The sequence below is a fragment of the Anabrus simplex genome, chromosome 1 (assembly GCF_040414725.1).
Source record: "Anabrus simplex isolate iqAnaSimp1 chromosome 1, ASM4041472v1, whole genome shotgun sequence".
Classification (NCBI taxonomy): Eukaryota; Metazoa; Arthropoda; class Insecta; order Orthoptera; family Tettigoniidae; genus Anabrus; species Anabrus simplex.
This window is the reverse complement of record NC_090265.1, coordinates 870,046,479-870,063,823: the sequence shown is the minus strand read 5'-3', so window position 1 is coordinate 870,063,823 and position 17,345 is coordinate 870,046,479. Positions and strand designations below refer to the sequence as shown.

Below are 17,345 nucleotides of genomic sequence, written 5' to 3'. Positions count from 1 at the left end.
CGGTAGAGCCGTGGCCACCCCTCCTCTGTTCAGTTGGCCAGTTAGAGTACAGAGCTGTTGGACCATGGACCAGCCATGGCCAATTAAGGGTCGAGATCCGCTCTCCACCCACCAACCCAACATACAACACTCTTCCTCCTTTAATACCATCAAGTGAGGTTGTAATATATATAGGTTTCAGTTTACCGTAGTAAACAGTAGGTAGTACGTGGGCTCTAAATAAAGTAGTGGCAATATTAATAGAACTCAATGTGTAATGAAGTAACAAGTACAATTGTATTACTTTCCTTCAATGCAGTCACGCACAAAGTATGTTACCTTTCGCCAAATGTCGGTAAGCCGTTGGGAACCGCTGGCAAGGCGTTTCCTGTTGATGACAGTGACGGAGCGCCCTACTGCGCGGAGTACAGATGACACGTCTGGAAATCGGTGGCCTCGGAAACAGGTCTGGTGAGTAAGGAGGGTGTTCCAAGACCTCACAATGTCAATCTGATCTTGAGGAATGGACGGCCGACCTGTGCCGTACAAATCCGCAGTCTCATTCCGAACCGGGCGAAACGCATTGACTCATCGTGCAACCGTCAGTAATGCATTCTCGCCACAGTCTTCACGTAATCCTCGATAACATTCTGATGCATTTTTTGCCATGGGCAACCTCGATTTTAATCTATCAACGCTGATCACCTTTTGAAAAAGATGTTTTAGAACGGTGAAATCGACACTCTTCACTTCAACGCCACACAGCAACAACACTCCCAATTGGATGCCCGTCAAATACACCCTGCACATCGACAACAGCGCAACCTGACCGCTCCCATATCCTACTTGCACATTCCCGATCTCCTGAGAGTGTCTGGACTACGTTGCCACAACTTTATTAACAGCCCTCGTAGCATGGTCACGGCTACCTTGTGCAGGTATTTTGTTTCGACGCCATCTTGGCGCTCTGCAGATTAATTTCGACGTTCCGGTTTGCTCTACCAATGAAACGTATATTTCTTGGGTGATCTACGGCTGCGTATTAATTCATGTTATTTGGTAAACACCAAATATGTCCTCAGAGATCTTTAACGTGCGAACATGGAATACCGAATAGACTTCTTCCTGTCCTCCAAAAATTCAGCTACCTCTGCCGGGTGTGAACCCACGATCTTGGGATCTGGATGCATTCACTCTACCACTGATCTGCACACGAAGATAATTTACTGTTATAAAGGAGTGTTTGGATGGTTTTGATCAGTGTCCTGAATTCTAACAGATACGTGCAGATTTTGACGGTATTTTAATCTATTTATATGGAATAAGTCCTCCTCTGAAGTCTCTGTGGCTCAAGAGGCAGCGCACCGGCCTCTCACCGCTGGGTTCCGTGGTTCAAATCCAGGTCACTCCATGTGAGATTTGTGCTGGACAAAGCGGAGGCGGACAGGTTTTTCTCCGACTACTCCGGTTTTTCCTGTCATCTTTATTTCCATCAACACTATCGAATATCATTTTATTTCATTTGTCACTCATTACTCATTACCCCAGATGAGTGTGACAGGCTTCGGCAGCCGGCACACCGCTAGATGGGGGCTTCATTCAATTCATTTAATTCCTGACCCGGTCAAATGACTGGAAACAGGCTGTGGAGTTTCAAGTCCGCCTCTGTGATGTAGTGATTAGTGTGAATACCTGCCACCTCCGGAGTTCCGTCTTCGATTCCCCGCTCTGCCGCGAAGTTTGAAAAATAATACGAGGACTGGAACGGGGTCCACTCAGGCTCGGGAAGACAAATTAGTAGATGGGATTCAATCCCACCTCATCTATCCTCGAAGTGGTTTTCCGTGGTTTCCCACTTCTTCCACAGGAAAATGCCAGGTTGGGAGCCAACTTAAAGACAACGGCCACTTCCTTACCTCTTCCTTGCCTATCTTCCCTCTCCCTCAAGGCCCTTGCTCAGTATAACAGGTGAGGCTTCCTCATTACCAGTTGTATCCCCGACAAAATATCTCACGCTCCAGGATACTGCCCATGAGGCGGTAGAGATGGAATCCCTCGCTGAGTCCGGGGGAAAACCAATTCTGGAGTGTAAACAGATTAAATAATGATAATAAATAAAATATACGGGATATGGCGAAAGGACTTTGGATATGTAATATTTCGGACAGCCTCTGTGGTGTAGTGGTTAGTGTAATTAGCTGTCACCCCCAGAGGCCCGGGTTCGATTCCCGGCTCTGCCACGGAATTTGAAAAGTGGTACGAGGGCTGGAACGGGGGGTCCACTCAGCCTAGGGAGGTCAACTGAGTAGAGGGGGTTCGATTCCCTCCTCAGCCATCCTGGAAGTGGTTTTCCGTGGTTTCCCACTTCTCCACCAGGCAAATGCCGGGATGGTACCTAACTTAAGGCCACGGCCGCTTCCTTCCCTCTTCCTTGTCTATCCCTTCCACACTTCCCATCCCCCCCAAAGGCCCATGTTCAGCATAGCAGGTGAGGCCGCCCAGAGTCTGAATCTCCAGGACACTGCCCTTGAGGCCGTAGAGGTGGGATCCCTCGCTGAGTCCGAGGGAAAAACCGACCCTGGAGGGTAAGCAGATTACGAACGAACGATTATTTCGAACAGCCAGTGCATAATTGTAAACATCTTACACTATTTGAAATACATACCTATACCACAGACAGTGAGACATAAGTTGTAGATGAGCAGCCTGTTGATCCAGGGCTTGTCGGACACGTACCCCAGAATAATCCTGCCCACCGTGTTGGCAATGCCGATAATAGCCAACAGGTAGCTTGCGTGATCTTTCTCGATTCCTCTCGTCTCAGCCTGCACCTGTTGGACAGAAAACGACATAACTTGAAATATGGGGTACAGAGGCAAAGGAGCAAATATTAACAATAATAATAATAATAATAATAATAATAATAATAATAATAATAATAATAATAATAATAATAATAATAATAATAATAATAATAATAATAATAATAATAATACCGGGCTGAGTGCCTCAGGTGGTTGAGATGCTGACCTTCTAACTGGCAGGTTCGATCCAGGCTCAGTGATATTTGGAGGTGCTGAAATACGCCTGCCTCGTGTCGGTAGATTTACTGGCACGTTAAAGAACTCCTATGGGACAAAATTCTGGCTCCTCGGCGTCTCCGTAAACCGGCAAAAGGAGTAAGTAGGACGTAAACACAATAAAATAATACTAATATACACTGCTACTTGTTTAAAGTCACACTAACACATCGAAGATTTTCGGTGACGGAAGGATGGGATAGGGCTAGGTTTGGGAAGGTAGCGGCCATGGCCTTAATTAAGGTATAGTTCCAGCATGTGACTGGTGTGAAAAGTGGAAGACACGGAAAACCATCTTCAGGGCTGCCGACGGTGGGATTCGAACCTACCGTCTCCTGAAAGCAAGCTCACAGGCTGCGCGACCCTAACCGCACGGCCAACTCGCTCGGCAATATGATCATAATAACGAGCGAGTTGGTTGTTCGGTTAGGGTTACGCTACGCGCTTGCAATACTAGCAAAAGAGGTATGTTGGCTTATTGAGTAAAAATGCTTAGTAAATATTAACTACATTTAATGCACTAGTTTGAATAAATCAGAATGGAATGAGGTATAACGAACGCTTCACCGTATCGGCTACTGGCCGACTCTGTGCTGTTTTATTTATTAAATGTCCTTTCTGGGTGTAATACGAAGACATTTCTTTGTATAATACCGTGCATTGCCAGTTAGAAATTAAAGAATTGTACAATAGGCTTAGTAACTTGCCTCACGGTTTGGAATATCTGTCAACAAGTGTCGACTCGTCTTGAGAGTGGCACACGGACTGTTTTTATCGATGCGAGAGAATAAAGTACGGTAAGCAACGTCACTGCTTCGAAGATTTGCTGTTTCGAAGCATCGTAGTCACAAACATGTACGGAACGACTAGAGTTTATTTTACAAAGCACCGGGTGAGTTGGACGTGCAGTTAGGGGCGCGCAGCTGTGAGCTTGATTCCAGGAGATAATAGGTTTGAACCCCACTGTAGACAGCCCTGAAGATTTTTTCCGTGGTTTTCCATTTTCACACCAGGAAAAATGCTGGGTCTGTTCCTTAATTAAGGTCATGGTCGCTTCCTTCCCGCTCCTAGCCCTTTCCTATCCCATCGTTGCCATAAATTCTATCTGTTTGGGTGTAACGTAAAAAGCAAAGTGAAAAATAAAAGCTTACGCGACAAGGCAAACGAAGCAATCTCACTGTTTCGAAGCAGTGAAGAGGTGATGTTTCGAGGCATCGACACAGCCGAGTGCGCCAGTACAGTGTTTCGAAACATATGCTCTACCAGACAGCAAACAAGGTCAAGCAATGTACCGGGTGAGCAAAATAAAACTGTCCCGGAAAATATTTATAAGACTGATGCGGAATTGACCCTTGTTATTGAACAAGAAAACTGTCCATCATAGGAAATGCTGGAAACCGTGATTTCGATGCACCAACCGGTTGCTGTCACATGTCTGCGTGTGCGAATTTCCCGCATGCTCTCTACCGAATGCGTCGCTGTGTCATTACGTGTTGGTAAGTGATAGGAGCAGACATGTTTAGTGAACAGTTGAATGCAACATTAAATGGTGCTCAGGATAAAAAAGCGCGTGTACATTGTCGAGTGTTATGCAAAGCACGATTCGTGGAAAAGCTGTGCCGAATTCTTTGCGCAAGAGTTTAAGACTGGAAGTGTTTTGACAAAAACTCCTGCAAAGTCTGGAATGCAAAACTTAGCTGTAAAATGGCGTGAAACGTGCTCTGTAGCTAATAGAACCCGTAACAATCCGAAAAGAGTTCGACCACCAGAAAACATTGCTCGAGTGAAGGAAAGTTGGGAACGAAGTCCGACTAAATCTCTTTTTTTTTTTTTTTTTTTTTTTTTGCTAGGGGCTTTACGTCGCACCGACACAGATAGGTTTTATGGCGACGATGGGATAGGGAAGGCCTAGGAGTTGGAAGGAAGCGGCCGTGGCCTTAATTAAGGTACAGTCCCAGCATTTGCCTGGTGTGAAAATGGGAAACCACGGAAAACCATTTTCAGGGCTGCCGATAGTGGGATTCGAACCTACTATCTCCCGGATGCAAGCTCACAGCCGCGCGCCTCTACACGCACGGCCAACTCGCCTGGTGACTAAATCTCAACGCGTTTATCTGTTCAAGTGGGAATTAAGAGATTGCCATGTCGAAACATTATCAAAAAGGACCTGCATCTGTAACCTTACTACTTTACTGTTGTGCATGCGTTAAAGTGTTCAGACGAACCTTCGTGTGTTAGAGTTCTGCTAGTGGTTTCTGAGTGAAGTGGAGTCAGGAATTTTGGATTCTCAATTTTTCACTTCTTATGAAACCATTTCAGGCATCTTCTGTGATGTTCATTAACAAGGGTGAATCCCGTGTCAGTCCCGTTGTAAATATTTCCCGGGCCAGACTTATTTTGCCCGCGCTGTTTACCAGGTGGCCCGCGAGCGCTGTGATTTCTACTTCTAATGTCCTACATGCACAAGTGATGAATGGGGTGTCTGCTAACTTATTTTCACAGGAGCACTACTGCCAGCAGGCAGGTTATGTCAGAATATGAAGAGGGAACAACCGGACGGTCGCTCGCATTATGTTACTCAGCGCTACCCATCTAATGCAACCCCATGCATTAGTAAACCTCGTTTTCGACCGCAAAGTACTAGCCTGATACAGCAGCACTACATTTGCTCTCTGCACATCGGCAATGGCTAGTATGTTCAGCAACGGCGAATACACAGACATCATTTTAATCTATGGAGAATCTGGTCGGAATGCAGCCGAAGCTCACAGACGGTATGCACAGGAGTTTCCAAACATACGTCTGCCTTCTACACATATACTTCGCCGAACAGTATTAGTTTTTGTTTCATACAAACGACTCTTTTATAGAATGGAATGTCTAGACGTGTATAAATTAATAGGTTATTAAATTATTTTCTGCATCTTTGGCGTATTCACATATGCACCCTGTCATGAAACGTGTGCAGTAAGTTGACTGCTATTATTTTCTTCTTCTCGCAGAAATACTTGAAACAAAGCCAATATTTGGGTAAAGCTTTCATGAACTGTTTAAATAGGTCTAATTTGATGTGTAGAGGTGGCAGCAGGATTCTTTTTCGGGATCCACGAGGTTCTCGCGCAAAAACAAGAAAAATAAGAAAAAGGAAAGCTGCAATCTAACGGTCCATATAAGCCTGTACTACAGACCAGAGCAACCACTGCCATCTTAATTTAAACCCACTTTTACCTATTTTATATTGTATAAAATACTTTTGAATTTGTTATCAAATTTAATTTCCTTAAATATATAGTTTTGAAATGTAAAGGAATGGTGGGTGATACAGATTTTTTATTGCCATATTCGGTTTCAGTACACTAAAAACCATAAGAATATGGCAAGTTCATTAAAAAAGTCTTTTCATCGTTGGCCTGTGTTATGTGTTCTATCTACTAACCATATGCTGGTCGACGCAATGCAAGGGATATGAACTCTTCTGCAATGAAATGATTTACTTACGGCGAGGTAGACGTAGGGAACATTGAAACCAACACTCGTAAAGAAGTTGGATATGGTGAAGAGGATGAAGACGGGATCTTTGAGCAGCGAAAAGTCCAGCATCTCCCGTAGGGTGTCCGCTGTCTCCGGCGAACACGGCACACAGCCACACATGACGACGTTTTTGACCTGCTCCGCCGACGGTATAGACAGGACTCCGTTGGGCTGGAGAGGGACCTGCTCCGGGTGACTGCTGTCATGTGACATCCACTGTGCAGATCTGAAATGTAACATCATCATTTACGGATTAAGAGCGGTCACACATGACTATACCAGCGTCGCCAAAAGAGAGAGCGTTTGTCGTAAAACAGCTAGTAAAAATGGGAAAGTATCAGCTGATGAAGGGAAAGAGCATGGAAGGCTGAAAATGAAAGGCTCTCCAGGCCTTGTAAACCTAGAACCGTCTAGGACAGGGCCCCTAAAACGCCCAAAATATCACGCTTGCAAACCAAGACGCAGAGGTACTGTACACCTTGCATCGGTCAGACTCGGTTCGGTTCGGACCAGCGTTTTATTTCGGGGCTACTCGGTTAAACTCGACTCAACTCTGCACGGATAGTGGAGTGCTGCGGAGCACGTGAGGAAGGGGGGAAACAGGAGGAGCGAGCGAAACAGTCGGAGAGAGAGAGAGAGAGAGAGAGAGAGAGAGAGAGAGAGAGAGAGAGAGCTATAGGAATGTACTGAAACACTACCGATAGATGTCTCACGACTGGTACACGGTATGCGCTTGTCGATCGTCATGTTTTTAATGGAAGTTGCCTAGTTAAACGTTTTAATATATCGCAATGGCAAAAGAGAAAACAAGAAAACAGTTTTGCCTAATTATTGCTTTATTTCAATGTTCCAAAATAAAGGTCAATCGTATTCATACCATCAATTTCCTAAGGAGGAGCCCTTCCGTAATAAAGCGATTGCATGCGCTTTGTAGACAGGACCTAAGAAATGAAATTGTGACTCATAATTTCATCATCATCATCATCAAATGCTTTCATTCCCCACCCTGAAGGGGTGGGGCGGGCCACCTAGAGGGTGTCGCCCTCTCTCTGTCCAAGAGATGCGGGCAGGTTGGGGAGATGTGACGGAAGAAGGAGGTGGGTAAAGGATGTGAATGTGTAGGAGATGGCCAGGTGCTTTATCATAATTTCAACGTCTGCTCGAAGCATTTTGCAGTTGAAGATTTTGTCGTTACTGAAACGAGTGAATGAGATAATTCATTATATTTAATAAATAATTTGATAATAAGTTAGTGACGTCCTCACTCCACGTGAGATTTGTACCGGACAAAGCTGAGGTGGGAAAGATTTTTCTTCGGGTACTCCGGTTTTCTCTGTCATCGTTCATTCCAGTAACACCCTCCGATTTAATTTCATTTCATCTTGTTTGTCCAACCCTTGTCCCGTTTCCCTACGGGGTCGGGTATGAGGTGAGATGAATTTGTCGTGGCGGTTTTTTATGACCGGATGCCCTTCCTGACGTCAACCTCATCAGAGGAGTTAATGAGAGATGAAATGAATGACGTGATATATGATAGTAGGGAGAGGGTGAAACCCGGTACCGGCACATAGCCTACTCCTGTCGAATAGCACCAAGGGGTCTGCTCAAGGCTTAACGTCCCCATCCGACGGACGAATCACCATCAACAGCGTCATATGCCCTCACTCCATATGAGCACTGCGGAGAGGTTTGGAATTTAATCCAGGCTTTTGGCACGCAATCTAGTGATTAGAAATTGTATACCACCACCTCCCCTACCCTGCCGGCCAACATTCTGATGGTGAAAATTTTTTCGACCAACGGGACTCGAACCGGCTAACCTCGGTGTTAGACCGTTTAGACTTCAGCGCCTTAACGATCATGGCCACCAGGCGGGCTCATTTAATTTCATTTCATCTGTCAGCCATTAATCATTGCCCCAGAGAAGTGTGACAGGCTTCGACAACCGGCACAATGCATATCCTTTCCGCTAGATGGGGGCTTCATTCATTCCATTCCTGACTCGGTCGAATGTCTGGAAACAGGCTGAGGATTTTCATTTTCAGTATTATTCAACAATTTTAGGTGAAAGATGACTTAAGGAGAACGCTGTACCTTCGATATTTTCATAGAGTGGCACAGGTACCTTGGAAATAATCCCCAGAGTAGGAAGATTTACAAGTAGGGAAGTAGTCATAACACCGTGTGTGGTGATGTACCCTGAATAACAGATTGACTATAATTTGACACTGGGGAACTATTAATTCCAGACTTCCTGAACATGAAATAATTCATCAGTCTCAAATTTAAAATATTTATATCTGTCTTATGACCAGAAACAAGGTCTTGAAACTCGTGCGCTGAAGGGCAATTCAATTCAGTAGTATTGGATGTAGCCTCTGGTACTGCTATCGTACGAATATCGTGCTTTATGTACGCCTCCAACCTAATATATATACTGTATTAGGCACGTTTCCAAAAGGCTATTTGCACTTAAAGAATTCAATATTAATAAATACAATAAACGAAATGTTACTATTTAGTCCTTCCCTTTCAGTCAACTCGCTTCTTTCCGAATAATTTTCCGCCCTTTTCCTTCAATTCCGCTGTCGTCATTGCACCTATATTATTTCTCACCTCTTTCAAAACATCAGCAGAATATGATAATTTGCTTTTCATGCATTTAATGTAACAGCTTGGTTTCGATTGTCATAAATTTAGAAATACTCCTTATAAGTCTCATGCAAAACAATCGAAAAGCGAAAAGTGCATACCGTGTATAAACATTACGTTGCCTAGCGGACAAGTTTTGCGTGATACATCCCTATTGCTCAAAATCGAGGCGTGGGGTTCTGCATTCTGGTCAACCTAGCGAAGTCGTGTTTTGCACCTTGCGCTGCGCATTGCACCGATGTATGCACGCTGAGAGGCTGTTTTAGGTCGCAGAGGAGCGAGAGTTTACCAGTCGAATAGGAAAATAAGTGAGAGAATCTTGATGTGGAGAGTAAGTGGATGTTTGTTCAGGTTCAGTTGTGGGCCTGTGGTTCCCAACGAAAATCGTAAAAGTAGTTAGCGTTACGTAAAAATCCAACTACATTATTATTATTATTATTATTATTATTATTATTATTATTATTATTATTATTACTATTTCCGAGAAAAGGACCTAGTGGTGGTGGTATTAGGAGGGTAGATGGTGGTGATTGTTGTTTTAAGAGGTAAAACCTCGAGTTTGCAAGATAGTTTGGGTAGGATGAGAGGAACTAGTTAGCGGGCGTACTATGTGAGTGATATAGCCGCTCAATTCTTACCAAAAACGGCCGCTGTTCTAAGCACTGACAATGCATGGGGGTTTCTAATATATGAAGGTTGTAAATAAAGTAGTGGCAATATTGGTAGATCGCAATATTTAATGAGCTAACAAGTACAATTGCATTAATTCCTTCAATACAGACACCCGCAGAGTCTGTTGCCTCTTGCCAAATAATGTCGGGAAGCCGTTGAAGACCGCTGGCAAGGCGTTCTCTGTTGATGACAACGACGAAGCATCCTACTGCACGGAGTACAGATGCCTCTATGAATAATTCCTGGACCCATCGATGGTGTACGGAAACGAGACCACTCACGATGTCAATCTTAACTTGAGGAACTGTCCTATACGGTAATGAATTCTCACAAGAGGCTTCACGTAGGTAAATCCTCGATAACATTCTCATACATTTTTGCCACAGACAACCTCAATTCTAATCCACGAACGCTGATCACCTTTTGAAAGCATAATTTACAGCGCTGAAGTCGACACTCTTCACTTCAACGCCACACATCAACAACACTCCCAACTGGATGCCCGTCAAATGTCCACTACACATCGACAACAGCGCCACCTGACCGCTCCCATATCCTACACTGACTGACAGAGCAAATGCAACACCAAGAAGGAGTGGTTCGAAAGGGATGAAAGTTGGGGAAAAAACAGAGACGGCACGGACGAATAATTGATGTTTATTTCAAACCGATATGCAGGTTACACAATGCGCACGGCATCGACTCAGTAGGATGTAGGATCACCCCGAGCGGCGATGCACGCAGAAACACGTCGAGGTACAGAGTCAATAAGACTGCAGATGGTGTCCTGAGGGATGGTTCTCCATTCTCTGTCAACCATTTGCCACAGTTGGTCGTCCGTACGAGGCTGGGGTAGAGTTTGCAAACGGCGTCCAATGAGATCCCACACGTGTTCGATTGGTGAGAGATCCGGAGAGTACGCTGGCCACGGAAGCATCTGTACACCTCGTAGAGCCTGTTGGGAGATGCGAGCAGTGTGTGGGCGGGCATTATCCTGCTGAAACAGAGCATTGGGCAGCCCCTGAAGGTACGGGAGTGCCACCGGCCGCAGCACATGCTGCACGTAGCGGTGGGCATTTAACGTGCCGTGAATACGCACTAGAGGTGACGTGGAATCATACGCAATAGCGCCCCAAACCATGATGCCGCGTTGTCTAGCGGTAGGGCGCTCCACAGTTACTGCCGGATTTTACCTTTCTCCACGCCGACGCCACACTCGTCTGCGGTGACTATCACTGACAGAACAGAAGCGTGACTCATCGGAGAACACGACGTTCCGCCATTCCCTCATCCAAGTCGCTCTAGCCCGGCACCATGCCAGGCGTGCACGTCTATGCTGTGGAGTCAACGGTAGTCTTCTGAGCGGACGCTGGGAGCGCAGGCCTCCTTCAACCAATCGACGGGAAATTGTTCTGGTCGATATTGGAACAGCCAGGGTGTCTTGCACATGCTGAAGAATGGCGGTTGACGTGGCGTGCGGGGCTGCCACCGCTTGGCGGCGGATGCGCCGATCCTCGCGTGCTGACGTCACTCGGGCTGCGCCTGGACCCCTCGCACGTGCCACATGTCCCTGCGCCAACCATCTTCGCCACAGGCGCTGCACCGTGGACACATCCCTATGGGTATCGGCTGCGATTTGACGAAGCGACCAACCTGCCCTTCTCAGCCCGATCACCATACCCCTCGTAAAGTCGTCTGTCTGCTGGAAATGCCTCCGTTGACGGCGGCCTGGCATTCTTAGCTATACACGTGTCCTGTGGCACACGACAACACGTTCTACAATGACTGTCGGCTGAGAAATCACGGTACGAAGTGGGCCATTCGCCAACGCCGTGTCCCATTTATCGCTCGCTACGTGCGCAGCACAGGGGCGCATTTCACATCATGAGCATACCTCAGTGACGTCAGTCTACCCTGCAATTGGCATAAAGTTCTGACCACTCCTTCTTGGTGTTGCATTTTCTCTGTCAGTCAGTGTATATCCGATCCCCTGCGAGTGTCTGGATTACGTTGCTAGTACTTTAGTTATAGCCCTCGTATATGGAACCTCAGTGTAGTTCGGATGCCATGCTAAACTAAAGGTCCTGTGGCTACTATTTCGATATCAACAGCAATGTAAAACTCAAATGTTTGAGAAGCAAATAAGTGAAAGAAAGAACACAGTGGTCGCAGACATGTCTAAGTAGGTATGAGGTGGAACGAGTATTGGTGACGGTGATTTCATTTCTTCGCCGGTTTGAGGGCTCGGAACTCTTCCTTTTGCTCATCCCCTTAAGATAACTACTTTGGTCTTATGGGAGTGGCGATGTTCCACCTCTATCGGCCACTGAAACCCCGAAAGCGACTTTTATTTTTGGTGAACGTAAATTGGTGTGGGTGATCTTAGGCGCTAGACCTCCAATTTTACGTGACTTTATATTTCGTGGTCTTAGGCCTGAACTTCTAGTATTACGTGGGATACGAACGACAGGAATTTGACTTTTTATTTCGGGCATTCGTCGGGAGTCAAGCCACAACCATCTTAGTGGGCACCGGTATCTAATTACTGTTGTTGTTTGGGTCATCATTCCAAAGAGTGGTTTGATGCACCTCTCCATGTCACCCTAGCCAAACTTTACATTTCTACGTAACTACTGCATCTACTCTAATCTGTTTGTCATAGTCATACCTTGGTCTACCCCTGATGTGTTTACCGCCTACACTTAGCTCAAAACCTAACTGTATAAGATCTGGGAGTCTTAAGATGTGCCCTATCATTCTCTCTCTTCTTCTAGTCAAATTTCGCCTAATCGTTCTCCTCTCACCAATTCGATTCTGTATCTCTTCCTTTGTGATTCGATTTAGCCATCTCACCTTCAGTATTCTTCTGTAACACCATATTTCAAAAGCTTCTATTCTCTTTCTTCCTGAGCTAGTTATTGTCCATGTTTCACGTTTGTTTTACGTCGCACCGACACAGATAGGTCTTATGGCGACGATGGGATATGAAAGGCCTAGGAATGGGAAAAAAGCGGCCGTGGCCTTAATTAAGGCACAGCCCCAGCATTTTCCTGGTGTGAAAATCGGAAACCACGGAAAACCATCTTCAGGGCTGCCGGCAGTGGGGTTCGAACCCACTATCTCCCGGATGCAAGCTCACAGCTGCGCGCTTCTAGCCGCACGGCCAACTAGCCCGGTTCCGTACAATGCCACGCTCCAGAAAAAAGTCATCTTAAGAAAGACCTTTCTTGCTTGTACTAGTCTGCATTTTACGTCCCCCTTACTTCTGCCATCGTTAGTTATTCTACTAACCAAGTAACAATATTCATCTACTTTCTTAAAGACTTCATTTCCTAATCTAATGTTTCCTGCATCACCTGACATCATTCGACTGCAGTTTGTTACCCTTGTTTTGAATTTGTTTATTTTCATCTTGTACTCCTCCAAGACTGTGTCTATACCATTCAGCAATTTCTCAAGATTTTCTACAGACTCAAGCCTCCGCAGCTCAGGCGGCAGCGCACCGGCCTCTCACCGCTAGGTTCCGTGGTTCAAATCCCGGTCACTCCATGTGAGATTTGTGCAGGACAAAGGGGAGGCGAGACAGGTTTTTCTCCCGGTACACCGGTTTTCCCTGTCATAATTAGTAGTATAATTGGATGGTTCGGCCGCCACCGCCACCTCCGGCTCTCGGGAGAGGCCTCCACCTCCCGCGGGAAATTTGAATTTTGGCGGGAAATTTGAATTTTGGCGGGAGATTTGAATTTGTAAACAAAGCCACGTGCTTTTTGACAGCTGTCATCGACAACAACGCATCGCTAACCTCAGTACTGCCATCTTGACGGGCCTAAACCTCACTAGTGCCAACTTAACCTCACTAGCGTGAGGTAAACAAAGCCATGTGTTTTTTGACAGCCACGTGCTTTTTGACAGATTTGTAAACAAAGCCACGTGCTTTTTGACAGACAACAACGCATCGCAAACCTCAGTACTGCTATCTTGATGGACCTAAACCTTAGTGGTACCAACTTAACCTCACTAGCGCGAGGTAAACAAAGCCACGTGCTTTTTGACAGCCACGTGCTGTTTTGACAGCTGTCATCCGCCATCTTTAAACCACAAAGCACTGTGCTGCCCTCTATATCGCAGTAGCTGCAAAATTCGTCACCTGTCATCGACAGTGCTGCCATCTTGACGGGTCTAAACCTTAGTGCTACCAACTTAACCTAACTAGCGCGAGGTAAACAAAGCCACGTGCAGCTGTCATCTGCCATCTTTAATCCAGAGAGCATCGTGCAGCCCTCTTTAGCTACTTACCTTTGAAATGTAGTACGTCATCCGCCATCTTGCATCGCAAACCTCAGTGCTGCACTCTATGTAGTGGTGGCAAATTCCACATGCTCTTGTTTGGAAACAAAGCCACGTGCAGCTGTCATCCGCCATCTTTGAGCACCGTGCTGCCCTCTTTAGCTACTTACCTTTGAAATGTAGTACGTCATCCGCTATCTTGCATCGCAAACCTCAGTGCTGCACTCTATGTAGTGGCGGCAAATTCCACGTGCTCTTGTTTGGAAACAAAGCTACGTGCAGCTGTCATCCGCCATCTTTGAGCACCGTGCTGCCCTCTTTAGCTACTTACCTTTGAAATGTGGTACGTCACAGCTGTCATCCGCCATCTTGCATCGCAAACCTCAGTGCTGCCCGGTGGCGGCAAATTCCACGTGCTCTTGTTTGGAAACAAACCTATGCGCTTTTTTGTCAGCTATCATCCGCCATCTTTAATCTAGAGAGCACCGTGCTGCCCTCTATGTGGTGGTGGTAAATTCTACACGCTTTACAAACCCATGTGCTTTTCTGACAGCTGTCAACCGCCAGAGAGCACCGTGCTGCCCTCTTTATGCCGGTGGCAAATTCTACATGCTTTTTGACAGCTGTCACCCGCAAGAGAGCACCGTGCTGCCATCTTTAGCTAGATACCTGTGGTGGCGGTAAATTCCACGTGCTCTTGTTTAGTAAACAAAGCTACGTGCTTTTTTGACAGCTGTCATCCGCTATCTTTAATCAATAGAGCACTGTGCTGCGGGTAATTTCATCAGCTGTCATCCGCCATCTTTAATCTACACAACACCATGCTGCTCTCTGTAGTAGCGGGCAATTTGAAAAGTTCTGTTAGCTATCATCCGCCATCTTTAATCAAGAGAGCACCGTGCTGCCATCTATGTGGTGGCGGCAAATTCCACGTGCTCTTGTTTAGTAAACAAAGCCACGTGCAGCTGTCATTCGCCATCTTTGAGCACCGTGCTGCGGGCAATTTCGTCAGCTGTCATCCGCCATCTTTAATCTACAGAACACCGTGCTGCCCTCTGTAGTAGCGGGAAATTTGAAAAGTTCTGTTAGCTATCATCCGCCATCTTCGAGCGCCGTGCTGCCCTCTATGTGGTGGCGGCAAATTCCACGTGCTTTACAAACTCACGTGCTTTTTTTGACAGCTACCATCCGCCCTGCTCTCTGTAGTAGCGGGTAATTTGAAAAGTTCTGTTAGCTGTCATCCGCCATCTTTGAGCGCCGAGCTGCCCGGTGGCGGTAAATTCCACGTGCTTTACAAACTCACGCGCAGCTGTCATCCACCATCTTACATCGCAAACCTCAGTGCTACACTCTATGTGGTGGCGGATAATTTAAAAAAGAAAAATTCTACATCAGTCCTCTCTCGACGCTAATTGCACAAGATGGTGGCTATACATGACTCCTTAAAGGTGCTTATGCGAGATGATCGCTATACATAGACGCCCTTGGGATGCTTGCGCAAGATGGCGGTTATACATGGCTCCTTATGAGGGATGCTTGCGCGAGATGGTGGTTGCTCTTATGAGGCGGCTTAAGGATCCTTGGCTAGAGCCTCCCTAAGGATGCTTGCGCAAGATGGCGCATGCAAGATGGTGGCTATACATAGCTCCTTATGAGACAGCCAGTACAACATGTGATCAGAACATTGATTGATGTGTTCAGAACACAAAATAAGTAGAATCGAACACTGTACTCGATACAACATGTGATTAAAACATTGTTTGGTGTGTTCAGAACACTAATCGAACGCTGTACAACATGTTAGGGGATACCTTTGTTTAGATTGAAACATAACAAGACTAGAATTGAACACTGCACATTGATTGATGTGTTCAGAACACAAAATAAGTAGAATCGAACACTGTACTCGATACAACATGTGATTAAAACATTGTTTGGTGTGTTCAGATCACTAAACAAGTAGAATCGAACGCTGTACAACATGTTAGGGGATACCTTTGTTTAGATTGAAACATAACAAGACTAGAATTGAACACTGCACTCGATGTCGTTACATGTGATCAGAACAATGATTGATGTGTTCAGATCACTAAACAAGTAGAATCGAACGCTGTACAACATGTTAGGGGATACCTTTGTTTAGATTGAAGCATAGCAAGCCTAGAATCGAACACTGTAAGAACATTGTTTGATGTGTTCAGTACAACTTCAATGATTTACCTAGTGTAAAACACACACACTGTGCACATATCGCATAGCTATCTCGCCTATCACGAAAATCAAAAAAAAAAAAACACACTGTGCACATATCGCATAGCTAACACTTCAAATGATTTGCTTAGTACGAAAATTAAAAAAAATCTATACCGCGTAGCTAACTCGTTCATCGCACTGCTATTTGATGTGTTCAGTACAACTTCAATGATTTACCTAGTGTAAAACACACACACTGTGCACATATCGCATAGCTATCTCGCCTATCACGAAAATAAAAAAAAACACACTGTGCACATATCGCATAGCTAACACTTCAAATGATTTGCTTAGTACGAAAAGTAAAAAAAAAATCTATACCGCGTAGCTAACTCGTTCATCGCACTGCTATTTGATGTGTTCAGTACAACTTCAATGATTTACCTAGTGTAAAACACACACACTGTGCACATATCGCATAGCTATCTCGCATATCACGAAAATAAAAAAAAAACACACTGTGCACATATCGCATAGCTAACACTTCAAATGATTTGCTTAGTACGAAAATTAAAAAAAATCTATACCGCGTAGCTAACTCGTTCATCGCACTGCTATTTGATGTGTTCAGTACAACTTCAATGATTTACCTAGTGTAAAACACACACACTGTGCACATATCGCATAGCTATCTCGCCTATCACGAAAATCAAAAAAAAAAAAAAACACTGTGCACATATCGCATAGCTAACACTTCAAATGATTTGCTTAGTACGAAAATTTAAAAAAAATCTATACCGCGTAGCTAACTCGTTCATCGCACTGCTCAGACGCTTAGTAATTGTGAATACACTCATACGAAAATCAAGAAAGCACACTGCGTAGCCAACTCGCTCGGCTCACTCACTTAGTAATTGCAACACTCACGTATAAGAATGTTCTGAGATACTT

The 17,345-nt window shown here is 45.3% G+C and overlaps 1 protein-coding gene across 1 annotated transcript in view; it reads right to left on the bottom strand.

Moving 5' to 3' along the window:
- Nucleotides 1-17,345, bottom strand: part of Mct1 (Monocarboxylate transporter 1) — a 359,238-nt gene that overhangs the window by 24,557 nt on the left and 317,336 nt on the right. The window contains exons 6-7 of the mRNA XM_067136498.2: nt 6,558-6,816; nt 2,645-2,810 (exon numbers count right to left, since the gene is read on the bottom strand). Coding sequence (XP_066992599.1) covers nt 2,645-2,810; nt 6,558-6,816 — 425 coding nt within the window. The remainder of the gene's footprint in view (nt 1-2,644; nt 2,811-6,557; nt 6,817-17,345) is intronic.